This window comes from Pinus tabuliformis, chromosome 8 (assembly GCF_031772625.1).
Source record: "Pinus tabuliformis cultivar Carrire ecotype Pingquan chromosome 8, CPIR1, whole genome shotgun sequence".
NCBI lineage: Eukaryota > Viridiplantae > Streptophyta > Pinopsida > Pinales > Pinaceae > Pinus > Pinus tabuliformis.
The window spans coordinates 603,950,742-603,964,612 of NC_142294.1; the positions used below are offsets into that span (position 1 = coordinate 603,950,742).

The window sequence follows — 13,871 nt, forward strand, 5'->3', positions numbered from 1 at the left end:
CAATGCTCTAAGCACGATAATGACGAACCCGTAACTACGAAACACACATCCAACCGAATTATCACACTTTCAGTTCTAACTCAACAACTGTGAGTTGGGTTACCTTCAACTTTCAGCAGGGCACGAGTCGTTGAAGCGCTGAACCGCTTGCTGGGCTGTTTTGGTGGATCTCGTTCTGAGCAAGGATACCCTTATTGACTGCCTTTAACTATCAGCGGTCATGAGAATCAGGGCATCTATGTTCATATTAGATCAACCAAAACAACCCACCAAGCGGTTGAGCTCTTCAGAGACCCAGGATTCACTGGAGATCTGGCAAGCGCGATCGTTGTGTACCCAGCTGTTCTTTTTCTTAATGTTGATCTGCAGTTGAAGCCAAAGATTGAGCTGATGAAAACATCCAGCTGGGCCTTACTGGAACGGACTTGGCATATGTATGGAAGGCATCCAGATCGCTTGACATCAGTCTACAAAAATGTCAGACCCCTAAAACCCCTAAAGTCCAATATCTTCGAAACATGTTTGCATTGAACGCTAGTTTCATCACGTCTCTGAAAAAGGGCACCTTCTCTTCTGCACGCCAACCTTGAGAGAATGACGAAACCTTATATAGATCCTCTGCAGAACCCAGAGTTGAAGGTAAGTTACTTTTATTTTTCATATAACCAGTGTCCCGTGATTCTAAGACATAGTACAAACTCATAGAAGTTCAAACTTGAATTTGTAAGAAATATGGGTCGTTTTACAAATCCTTAAAAGTATTTGCTTATACCCTAATAGATTTAATCACCGATAGCGCGTGGAAATTCCAAAAAGAAGATTAAAGCATTTGGCAAGGTTTTTCCTTCTGGAACATGAGATCATGGAGTTTCTTAGTGTCAGATCATACTCAATATTATCACTGATAAGACGCAGAAGAATATGGACCTTCTGATACTCACTGCCACCGTTATTCACTTACAGCTAAGAAGCTAGGATCAAGCTTCGCCACAGTATTTAATTTTCTAAGTACAATGCCACTTTACAACCCTATTCCTAATCCGGTTCATGTGATCAAATTAGATGAGCAGAGGATCCTTGACATGTATGTGAAGAACCGTCCTTATGCCACGAGATTATTGGAAATTTACAGTGTCAAGTCTGCTGATCTTGACATTATAAAATGCCCTTTGCTGCAAGACTCAGAACTCGAGGAAGCTGTTCTGAGATTCATTTTTTCAGAGTTGTATTCGTCCTATTACTTAAAAAGATTAGATTACCTGTCTAACAGGATTGAAATGGTAATGTTATTCAACCCATAATCAACAGAGACACTGTGACTGATAAGCTAAAGTAAAGCTAAAGTAAAGGGAGTAAATGAACCATGTTCATAGTGCCAATACACTGGTCTGAGGGTAAGTGAGGTATTAAAATACCTATCCTCCAGCCAGGATAACCTGTTCAGGTAGATTGACCCTCTTGGGGAAGAAACCCCAATTTCAAAGAAAGAGCTCCATTGGGGAAACTGGGAAATCTCCGCTGTAGAAATTATATACAGCGAGCAAATGCAAATAACAGTATTCGTCAAAACGATAAGAATGAAACCCATAACCCTGTTCATTTATAGAATGAACTGTAAAGAGAGATTTCAGCAATCTTATTCATTAACTGGAAATGAGTAAACCTGTGAAACACCGATGTATACTGTGAAGTCTATGCGAATAATCTTGGAGGAATAAGTCTATGGGAAAGCCCTAAGATACATGACTGAGTTTCATAAACAAAACGTTAACAGAAAACAAAGAATTACCTGTCCTTGTCTGGAGCTGGTTACCCTTGTGTGGAGCTGGTTACCTCCGGATGAAAATCAGTGCCTATATAAAGTTCTGGTAGGAAGCAGAGCGGCCGTCATGCAGGGAAGAAACAAAGACAATCTGTGCCTATATAAAGCTCTGGTAGGAAGCAGAACCTATATAAAGTTCTGGTAGGAAGCAGAACGCTACGCGAGCTACGCGGTCGTCAGGGAAGAAACAAAGACACGTTTCTTGTGGCCCGGTGGAAAAAAAAGACATTTTGAATTAAAAAAACATATGAAATCAACGGTGGAAAACACCCCAATCGTCTAACACAGAATCAATGGGTCAGGATGGCACACGTCACATATTAGGGATGTCTTTCTCAAAGGAAACGCCTTACCGCGTAAAAATTCATAAACTAAAATTTCTGAAATATATTAACAAAATTAAATCTCATTTTTCTATGCAATACCCATAGTGACCCTTATTAATTTGAATAATTCTTACCAACAGTGATCAATAAACTTGGGATCCCTATCACAGATTATAGAATGGGGTTGGCCAGGGAACTTATACACATTATTTAAAAGTAAATCAGCAACTACCAAAACTATCAACATTGAAAATTATTATATTATTGAGAAAATGGTTCAAAAGTTACAATGACGAAGAACATTCTCAGCTCTAAGCAGATAGACTCTATGAGTACCCAGACACAGTACTTAGTACACAGAAAAAGTAAAATATAAAATTGTTTGTAAACAAATTTGTTGTTGGTATGAAATATTGATACTCATTAGAATGTAACAAAGACTGTTGTTACCTAAATAGAATGACTATGGCTATGACTGCAAAATAAATGTGTTTAAAGTAAGAAGGCAAAATAAATGTGTTTAAAGCATGAATGATTACACAGGGTGAATACGTTTAAAGTTTTGTTGCACTCCTGGCATTTTTAGCTTTGCAGTCCCTTGCTTTTTGGTTTTTGAATTCAGTCAGTCATATAATTGAATATTGAGTAAGATGTGACTACAGTTTGGATGATTGCTGAGAGGATACCTGCATATTTTATAGTCTAATTTTTATTTTTAGTCAAGGGCTAATTTAGTTTTAGCAAGACAGATCTGGTATGGAACTGGTATCAATATAAAAAAATAAATAAGATTTGACAGGAATTTAAAAAAAGAGAATGAATAGAGTTCAATGCGAACCAATGATTTCCACCCCGGAAAAGGGAAGGTACAGAGAATCATGAAATGGCAAAATAATTGAGAAATTCACAAACCCTTTGAATATTATACATTGGGCTGGTTCCTAAAGACCAATGGAAAATTTAGCAGAAAAGTAATGAAAAGATAAAAATGTATAAAAGTGAGATTTGAATTCAATGATAACATATACAAACCAATAACAGATATGCATAATAAAAAGTGAAACTCTCTACACAGTAAGCAAATAATATATCCATTCACAAATACTTCAGCGGTACTAGTATTTCTTCATCGTCCATTGATGGAGAATACTTTTTTATAACCATACAATTTCTAAGAATGTGTTCCTTCCAGAAACCCTAAAGGTATTGAAACTATTCAACTCACATTTTATTATGTGACAAGCGTGGCTGTGTCGGATCAGAAATTTTGTCTAGGCCTCTGTAATTAATATTGGAATTATGTCATCCATAAAAGAAGTCTTCTCTGTCTCTTCTTGGCCCGACTGCTGGCAAGGCACCAAAGTTGCATCTTCTATGCTATGGCTTTTTGCGCCTCCGGCTATTGCTCATTGTGAATATATGACACTTCACAGCTCTTAATTCGATTGAGTTGCAGGGTTCATTGAGCGGAGCATAAGAGTTCCATTAGGCATTGTGCACACACGATATGCATTGAGTTGCAGGACACTGAATTGATTTGGCGTAAAGCCACACTCTCACTGGCCACTCAAACCTAATACCGTGGGAATCGGCCAATGGGCCTTTTTTTGTTGGTAAGAACAACCCCACTCGGTTTAAACGCTTCCGTAGCTTCAGCAATGAGCGGCACCCGCGAGTTTGTGACATATTGCCAGCCAAACTAAATGGTCGAAACATTCTTGGGGAGTTTCGACCATGAGATTCTTCCCCACTCCTCCCATCCCAGCAACGGCAACTGCTCTTAACCCAAGCAATATTGCAATATCCGTGCAAATGCAGAAATAATACCAATGTCATCTTCCTTGCCCACAATCTGAGATTTTTCAACCAAACAGACCTCTGCAACTGCAAAATTTTTGGGGTTCTCTGATTATCCAGTTTTTCTAGGCCCATATTTGACACTCGCGTGCATCTTGCTTCGTGATTCTCCCCTTTGATATGCCAATCCGCGTGACAAAAGCTTCAGCTAAGTTTCGTTTCCTCTGTTTTGCTCACCCTGTTCTTCACTCTGATGCCTCTTTATGCTCACATTATCGATTGTTCTGCGGAACGGCAACGAATAACTTTACCTTTTTCTTTGCCAATAATATCTTTATATTCTTTTAAGGTGTGATTTTGATCGAAAGCAGGAACAGTTGAAATCGCGACACTGTAATCGCTTTTAAAAAGTATGATTTAAATATTTTAATCTGCTCCAAATTGGCTTAAATTCTTGGAATGGTAATTTAAATAAATTGATTAGCTTAGATTAATTTTAATAGAAATGGGATAAAAAAATTTGATGATTAATTTTTTTAGAAGGACAGGTTCGTATTTCAAAAAATTCCATCTCTCTGAAATAAACATTCTAGTTTTTTATCAATTTTATATGGATATATTTTGGCTTCTTCAATCATTTTAAAATGGGAGGGGCTAGTTCCCCTTAGAAGCATATATGGGCCCTCTTTTCTTTACATATAGCCGTCACATTGGGATTCACATTACAACGAATATGCTGCAGCCGCAGCGGTACATATCAAGCTGGGATCAAATACACTGCAGCGCACAGCACCACAGTGCTCGAACACAGCCGGGGAGCGTGCCAACCGGACTCGAACACGGCCGGGGAGCGTGCAAACCGACTGCCCCCGCCGCCACATCATGCACTCATGTGCACTGGCTTCTTCAATCATATCATGAAAAGAATTAGGTATTTCTTTCATTTTAAACAACACACTAATAAAATGTTAAGATAAAACACTTTTCACTACTTAATTTTTGACTAAAATGATATATATAAACTGTAAAGAATTTCACATTTCTTTTATACTAAATTATAATATTAACAATAATTAAAATGCCAATAATATCATTCATATTTTATAATGATTTAATTAAAATTTAAGAAATATGTTTATTTTTATTTTTATTATAATGAAATAGAAAATAATTTTTTTTAGCTTAAAAAACTATACATATAAATTGAAAATAAAATAAACTATATATATTTTACCTATAAAAAAACATTTCATAACTAAAAAGTTAAAGAAATAATTCATTTATTAATTAAATTGAAATAATAATAATTATATAATAATTAACACATACACATAGTCAAAAGGGAAAGAATAACTTGTCTATTATTTTTTTTAAGAGCAAAGTGTAATGATCAAGAAAGTGAAATCTTATTCAAAGCTTTGAAAGTAAAATGGATGGATTTTGAATGTGTAGCCTACCCTACTCATTTTGCATGAGTAACCACGAGTTGTAAGATTTTTCATTTCTATGAAAAATGGCTTCTTCATTCGTGTTGTTCTCTTGTTTGGGTAAACGGGGCATACACGACATTTTATTTTATTTTGTTTGGGTAAAGGGGTCATACAAGACATTTCAAGCCACTAATGTAAGAGAGTTCTATTTCTCAAGGCATATGAACCACACTAGTTGGTTCGAAACGCGTCGACAAATGCATTGGAATGTGATTTACGCCGAAAAATATTCTCAAAAAACTTGATATGGATCACAGAAGCTTAAATTCAACAACTTAATAATTAATTTACCCACGAAGTTGGGGAAAGGAGAATTGGAAGGGATGGGTGGATATAGAGCCAAAGGGTAGCTAGAAGGGTTTGGGATGGATATTAAGGATAGGTATAATTGTTTCTTAGATGTTAAGATTATAATGTATATTTGAAAAAAAATTATTGTTTTGTTTGGGTAAACAGGACATATAAGACATTTCACTTTCTCTTGTTTAGGTAAAGGGGTCATACAAGACATTTCAGGTCTCTAATGTAAGAGAGAGTCCATTCCTCAAAGCATCATTCCTCAAAGCATATTGCCTATAGTAACTTAATAATTAGCTTACCTAAGGGGAGTTGGTAGGGATTGGGGTGGATACAGAGGCAAAGGATAACTAGAAGGGATTGGGATGGATATTAAGGATGGGGTATAATTGTTTCTTAGATGTTAAGATTATAATGGAAATTTGAAAAAAAAAAAAAATATCATATTTTTTTATTAAATTTAAAGGAATTTAAAGCCATTTTAAAAAATATTGATATTAACATTTATGAATCACATTTTTCCTTTTTTCAGGTTAACTCGTTGGAGTAACCTTGGAGACTCCACAAGGGTAGGGGAACATACTCCTTGAGTCTTATTAGAAGGGGTCAAAGATGTGCCGAGTGAGTTTTGAAACCAAGAGGAGGGGATAACATCCATTTGTACCAACCACTCAATCATCCCACTAGATTATTTTGCCAAAAATTAATTAGGCCTTGGAAAGTTATGATTTTGTCAAGCTTCTTTCTCAACATTCATCATGATAAAGGTCTAGTTCTTCCTTTGACACACTTTTATTACACACAAAGGTATTTTACAAAAAAATATGAGGAATATGTTGTCACATAACATTAGGTAAAGTTAAATTAAAACATAATTAAAAAAGACCTATGTTGAAATTTTTTAAAAATACAAGTAATTTTTAGATTAAAAAATATAAGGAAAACTTTAAATAAAAAGAAAAAAAAATCTAAATAAATTTAAATTTACTTTTAATACCAATTAAAAATTAAAAGGTTAATTTTGTTATAGGCTATTAATAATTATAAAAAAAATACTTTTAATTATAAATTGGTTTTATAAATAGAGAAAGAAGTTTTTATTTAATTAATTTGTGATTAAAAAATAAATAACAATGAATACTTATTTATGTTCAAGAGTTAAGCCTCCAGGGTTAGGTTAATTGGTCAAGTCCTCATCATTAAAGCCATGGGGGCTTCACTGACGGAGCAATACCATACCACGTGCATTCATATTGGGGGTATGTATTGAGGGGAAAATGACATAATATATTGTGCATATAATAGGGTGTAAAGGGTTTTTATATTTGCAAGTATAAAAAATGGAGCTCAAAGTTAATGAAAAAACATAAAGGGGTATCAAAAATGTTAATGAAAAAATGGATACCTGCAATATTTAGTGAAAGTAGGGGCTTTTTAAATTGGGAAGGTGTATTGGGTTCGTATTGGTAGGGGGTTAGATAATGTTATTTTTAAAGGTATTTTCCAATATGTAGTCAAATTAATGGTATTGTTTAGTATGCCACGAACGCACATGCTATGTTAGAGGTTCATTGAGTGAAGACCCCGTGACTAAAGCACTTCTACTTTTTTTTTCCCATGGAAAAATTCATAATTTCATTAGTGGAAGAAATTACATTTTGTAGATGCATATGCATATTCCGATATTTCTATCGACATAAAACAAAACTGATGAAATATCAAAACCTACTACCAATTTTTCATCTGGGTAGTAGCCCCAACAGAGTCAGGGAGGAGTCCAAAAAATAAACCAAACAGCCATGTAAATATTCTCTTGGTAACAATACTAAGTTCTATCATAAATTCGCCAATGGTAGGAAAGCCATTAACACTATCTGGGAGCTTCAAAACGATCAGGGCCAAGTGGTATCAGATCAACAGGGTTTGGCCAGGCTCGCCAATGAGCACTTCAAGTCCATCTACAAGGCACCTCGTGAGGTGAACATCCTGGAGATAATGCGGGTTGCAGAACTCTTTCCTAGATTTGTAGAACAAGAGGACTCGGAGAATCTGATGATGGCAGTGTCGAAGGAAGAACTTGAGGCCACCATAAAATGGTTTAAAAAAGATAAGAGCCCTGGACCGGATGGGTGGACCATCGAATTCTATATTGCTTTCTTTGACATCCTGGGGGATGATTTACTCAGGATCGTGGAGGACTGTAGAAGAAGTGGCAATATCCCCTCGGCCATCAAATCCACTTTTATTGCCCTCATTCCGAAATCTGATTCCCCTTCCTCCTTTAATGATTTCAGACCCATCTCCCTTTGTAACTGTCTGTATAAAATCATTGCTAAGATCATCGCAAATCGCCTGAAGCCCATACTGTCTAGGCATATATCTCCTGAGCAATTTGCTTTTCTACAGCATCGACAGATACATGAGGCGATTGCCACTGCACAGGAACTGCTCCACACTCTACAGACAAAGAAGCAGAAGGGCATGATCTTAAAGGTGGACCTATCCAAGGCCTTTGATAGAGCTAATTGGCTCTATATCAGATTAATATTGACTCATCTGGGTTTCCCTTTCGCATACATTAAATGGATTATGAGCTGCATTAAGGATGTATCTTACAGTGTCTTACTTAATGGGGAAGCTACTCCTTTCTTCCTATCTGAGAGAGGGCTCAGGCAGGGTTGCCCTCTCTCCCCTCTACTTTTTTTATTAATTATGGAAGGCCTAAGCCGATCCATCATTGCTGCCCGGAACAGAAATCAGTTGGTCGGCATTAAGATATCGGAGAACTTCTATTTGACCCATCTCTTGTTTGTTGATGATGTTCTGATCTTCTTAAATGGTAGCATTGGCGACTCCACAGTACTGCATAATATTTTCAAACTCTTTCAACAGGCAACCGGGATGATGATTAATGAGGGAAAATCTACAATTACCATAATCGGTTGCTCTCAGCATGAGACCATTTACACTACCCAGCGTTTTCCCTTCTCTGCACTCAACCTGGAAGACGGGCTTAAATACCTGGGCTTCCGATTAAAGCCTCTCAGATATAGGATTGCAGACTGGACGTGGCTTATTGCAAAGGTGGAAAAACGCTTACAGATCTGGTACCATAAATACCTTTCCCGGGCCGGCAGATTAATCCTCATAAAGGCAGTTATCGAGGCCACACCTGTGTTCTGGATGACTCTGGCATGGATACCGAAAGGCATTCTGAACAGGCTCCAAAGTATATGTTGCAGATTTTTATGGAAGGGTAATCAACCCGGGAAAATTTTTGCCTGGGTCAAATGGGATAGAATAGCATTTCCAAAACGATGGGGAGGATGGGGCATAAAAAGACTTGAACTATTTTCGAAAGCCTTGGCTGCTAAACTTGGCTGGCAACTCATTACCTCTAATAGTCTCTGGACTCGGGTTGCTCATGCAAAATACATTTGGCCTATGAATTTGATGGATTGGTTTAGGCAGACACACCCCACCAACAGTAATATCTCCAACATATGGAAGGCAATGATGAACGCGCTTCCTCTATTGCGACAAGGAATTACCTGGAGAATAAATGAAGGAAATGCAGTCCGCATTGGCACGGATCCTTGGGTGGGATGTGGGAACGCACACAGGTTGCCAGCTGAATTGATAAGATTCCTAAATTACAGGGGCATCATCTACATCAAGCACATTGGCGATCGCAACAATTCCACCGTCCTTCATCAGGCATGGAAATCGGCACACGATTTGGATATCCCTGAGCAATGGCGACTTGACTGGCAACAATACATTGAAGCTCTCTCACAGGCACATATCCGACTGACAGAGGAACCGGATGAAATTATTTGGGCATTCGCAAAATCCGGATCATATTCCCCTAAAGAAGGATACATCAGACTCATGGACCCCCACAAACCACAATCTATCGACCCGAACTGGAGATATTTTTGGAAACTCAAGGCTGCCCCTCGTACCCGCCTGTTACTGTGGAACATTCTATTTGATAAGATCCCTACTGGTGCCAATCTGATGAAAAGAACCTTTCATGGCCCTTTTCGATGTCATCTTTGTCGACTTGATGAAGAGAATACCGAACACCTCTTCCTGAACTGCCCGTCCACTAAGGAGTTTTGGAACTGTCTTACTGCACACTACCCTTCCCTGATCCCCTGGCACGGTAACAACATACATGAGGCCTGGAATTCCTGGTGCCAAGCCTACAAAGGAAAAGCCAGGAACATGCCTCTCCTAGCCTGTTGGGCCATTTGGATTGCTAGAAACCACTCCATTTTCAATCTCAAGGACCCCCACTGGCCTACCATTCTACTTCACACTATCGCTGATTATGATCTCCTTCCCGAGGATGACACCATAGCCCCTCCGCGCACCATCATACCTGAAATCATAGACAAATCCAAACCATGGGCATATTTTGATGGTTCTGCTCAGGAAGCAGGATGTGGTGGGGGAGCCATACTTTTCCTGAATGATTCTCACAGGTTTAAAATTCAAATAAACCTGGGCAGGGGTACTAACAACTTTGTTGAACTCTGTACAACAAAACATCTCATATACTTTGCATTAGAACATCATTGCAGACATCTTCAATTGTTTGGTGACTCAAAAATTGTGTGTAATTGGCTCAACAATGCATCACACTGCAATGCATATACTTTGAGGCATATACTAGGAGAAGCTCGTAGATTGATAGCCACATTTGACTCCTTTGTCTGTCGACATATTTACAGGGAACAAAACTCGGAGGCTGATCAACTTTCAAAAGAGGCAGCGCATCTACAGGGCAATGACTGGTTGATTCAGGAGGAAATTGATGGTACTTACCATCAATATTACCACAGACCTTTTGTAGAACATGGACAAATTGGGCTATAAGCCCAATATTTTGTTGATCTCATTGTATAAATTATGTTTTTTTCATATCTATTTTAACGGCTGTATATACAACAGTGTTGGTTTCGGTACATAATATATCTCTCTCTGCGTAGAGATGATACAATTTTGAACCTTTTTCCCTCTTTCTGTTGAGGGAAGTTTTGATACAATATGGTTGATTACAGACTCCCTGCGTGGAGTAACAACGATTAGCAGTTAAGCTTTTTTCATTATCTAGACAGTTTCATGTATCTTGATAGGCAAACATGCCTCCATATGCATATGCCTCGGCATCTACAAAATGTAATTTCTTATAAATTAATAGAAATTACGACTTTTTCCATGGGAAAAAAAAATATTCTCTTGGTCCACGTAGGGAGATAATACCAAAAATATGTGCAGTGCCAATCATATTGGCCGCAAAACAGTTCATAAACAGCAAAATAAATATGTACAATGTCTGTAAAAACTATCCAAAAATTAGACCAATATGTCCATAAAGGGTCTGTGATAGTACTGGTAGCTAACTCCATCAATCTGTTCATTGATCAGCCAGATGCCCTGCTCCTAGATCGCGCCTTCTTTGGAAAGACGGTCAGCCTCTGTGTTCCGCTCCCTGTAGATGTGATTACATGAAAAGAAATCAAAATTGGAGATCAATCTTAATGCTTCATCTAGTATGTGTCTCAATGAAAAAGACCAGCAATAGGAACACTTATTCAACCAATCGCAGACAATCTTAGAGTCACCAAACAGTTGAAGAGCATGGCAGTTCTTCTCTGAAGCAAAACAGATGATATAATAGGCTGCTAAAAGTTCAGCAAAGTTATTAGTTCCCCCTCTCAATCCCATGGATAGTCAGAATGAGTGCCGCTCAGATAGGTGAAGAATAGCACACCCCCCCCCCATAACCTTCCACTTGAGCAGCCCCATCAAAATATGCCCAGGGACGGTTGGGATCAATCAGTTCATGAGTGATGATTCGGGCTCTAGCTAAGGGCAGGTCATCAGGGATGAGGTCATAATCCACTATGATCAAGGCTGCAATGATGGTCCACCTAGGAGGGGAATTTTGAAAAATAAGCTGATTGCGGGCAATCCAGACAGCCCAACAAATCAACAAGGGGAGATTTCTCAGTTTGTGGGGTGTGACAGAGGAATGCCAATGGTTCTAGGCCTCTTCCAGAGTGCCCGGGTGCCAGATACAAATTGATGGTATAGCAGTTGATACAAGGTTCCATAAGTGGCGAATTACAGGGTAGTTCAAGAAAATGTGGGAAGTTGATTCACCATCCTTATTGCAAAAATGACACCAGTGTGGGCCAAAGTAGGATCGCTTCATCAGGTTATCCCCTGTTGGAATTTTATTTCTCATAATGCACCACATTAAAAGTTTGGATCTAGGAGGGACCTTGAGTTTCCAGAGGTGTTTCCACCACTTCTGTAGAATGGGGGGCTTCCGAGGATCCGCCGGCACAATGTATCCCTCCTTTGGAGTGTATCTCCCTGATTTCGCCAGTGCCCAGATGATCTCGTCATCACCCCTTTTCAATCAGATATGAGCCTCTAGGAGGGCTTGTATATAGTTCCTCCAATGCTGCTGCCATGGTGGAGGAATGTTGAGTTGGAGATCGGACTTCCAAGCCTGTTGAATAAAAGTGGTGTTGTTCTCATCAGCAATGTGTGCAAGGTGAGTGATATGTTGCTCCCTTAGGTGCAATAAGAGATCTAGAGGTAATCTGTGCATATTCCCGCAGCCAATCCACGGGTCAATACCAATGCGAACCTTGTTCCCCGAATGAATTCTCCAGGTGATGCCCGCGCAGATGGGATCCAAAGCTTTCAGGACAGCCTTCCAAATAATCGAAATACCTGTGTAGAGCCTTTCCGGTCTTCTAATCCATTCCAGTACATGAGTAGGGGCGATATGTTTCGAGTAAGCCACTCTTGTCCACAGACTGTTCGATGCTACCAAATGCCGACCAAGTTTTGCAGTCAGGGCTGAGGAAAATTCATCAAGCTTTTTGAGTCCCCAGCCACCCCATTTTTTTGGAAGTGTGAGGGCATCCCATTTTGCCCATGAAAATATTCTTCCCGGCTGATTACCCCTCCATAAGAATCTGCAACAAATATTTTGTATCCTCGCCAGAATGCCCCTAGGAATCCAGGCAAGAGACATCCAATAGACCAGGGTCTCTTCCAGTACACTCTTGATGAGTGTCAGACGACCTGCGCGAGATAATAATCTTAAGTACCATGTACTTAGCCATTTTTCCAGCTTAACAATGAGCCAAGTCCAGTCTGCAATCTTATATCCTATCGGCTTCAACTTGTATCCCAAATATTTCAGCCCCTCCTCCAGAGCAATCAATGTAAAGTTAAATCTATGGAGGGCATAATGAATTTCATGCTGTGTGCAAGTTGCAATCATCAATGTTGATTTTACTTCATTGATGATCATCCCAGTGGCCTTTTGAAATAAGGAGAATATATCTTTGATCGATGTTATATCCCCCACACTTCCATTGAGAAATATCAGCACGTCATCCACGAAAAGAAGGTCTGTGAGCGTGCAGTCATCTGTAATCTTGATACCAGAGAGTCTGCCTCTTCTATGCTCTTCCGATATTATCCGACCAAGGCCTTCCATAATCAAGAGAAAAAGCAGAGGGGAGAGAGGACACCCCTATCGTAAGCCACGAGCCGAGGAAAAAAAAGGGGATGCACTCCCATTGACCAATACACTGAAAGGAATGTTAGTGATGCATCCCATAATCCATTTAATGAAAATAAAAGGGAAACCAAGGTGGGTAAGAAGCATTCTCAGATATAACCAATTCACCCGGTCAAAAGCTTTAGCTAAATCCACCTTCATTATCATACCTTTGCCTTTCTTGCTGTGTAGAGTGTGTAATACTTCTTGAGCCGTACCAATCGCCTCATGTATTTGTCTATCCTTTAGGAACGCAAATTGTTCAGGTAGGATGCGTTTAGATAAGATAGGCTTCAATCTGTTTGCAATAATTTTGGAAAAAATCTTATGCAGACAGTTACAGAGCGAAATGGGGCGGAATTCATCAAAGGTGGACGGATTGTCAGCCTTCGGGATCAGAGCAATGAAGGTGGATGTAATGGCTACTTCCAAATGTCCTGAAACCCTTGACTCCTCCACAACTCTGAGGAGATCCGGTCCAATCAACTCAAAAAATTCCAAGTAAAATTTGATGGAACAACCATCAGGTCCAGGGCTTTTGT

The 13,871-nt window shown here is 39.0% G+C and overlaps 3 protein-coding genes across 6 annotated transcripts in view; 1 reads left to right on the plus strand and 2 right to left on the minus strand.

Annotated features, from left to right (window-relative positions):
* The window catches only part of LOC149236939 (uncharacterized), a 32,153-nt gene extending 30,130 nt beyond the window's left edge, over window positions 1-2,023 (minus strand). For all 4 annotated transcript variants that reach the window (XR_016246262.1, XR_016246260.1, XR_016246261.1 and 1 more), the window contains exon 1: window positions 1,790-2,023. The gene's annotated coding sequence lies outside the window, so the exon portion shown is untranslated. The remainder of the gene's footprint in view (window positions 1-1,789) is intronic.
* LOC149236941 (uncharacterized) lies at window positions 20-10,616 on the plus strand. The gene is made up of 7 exons (XM_089369080.1): window positions 20-30; window positions 216-434; window positions 561-639; window positions 1,071-1,225; window positions 4,688-4,876; window positions 7,589-10,222; window positions 10,472-10,616. The coding sequence occupies exons 1-7, from the start codon at window positions 20-22 to the stop codon at window positions 10,614-10,616; spliced, it is 3,432 nt and encodes a 1,143-aa protein (XP_089225206.1).
* Window positions 10,617-12,168: 1,552 nt separating this feature from the next.
* LOC149236942 (uncharacterized) lies at window positions 12,169-13,266 on the minus strand. The gene has a single exon (XM_089369081.1). It carries the CDS (start codon window positions 13,264-13,266, stop codon window positions 12,169-12,171), a length of 1,098 nt encoding a protein of 365 aa, XP_089225207.1.
* Window positions 13,267-13,871: the final 605 nt, after the last annotated feature.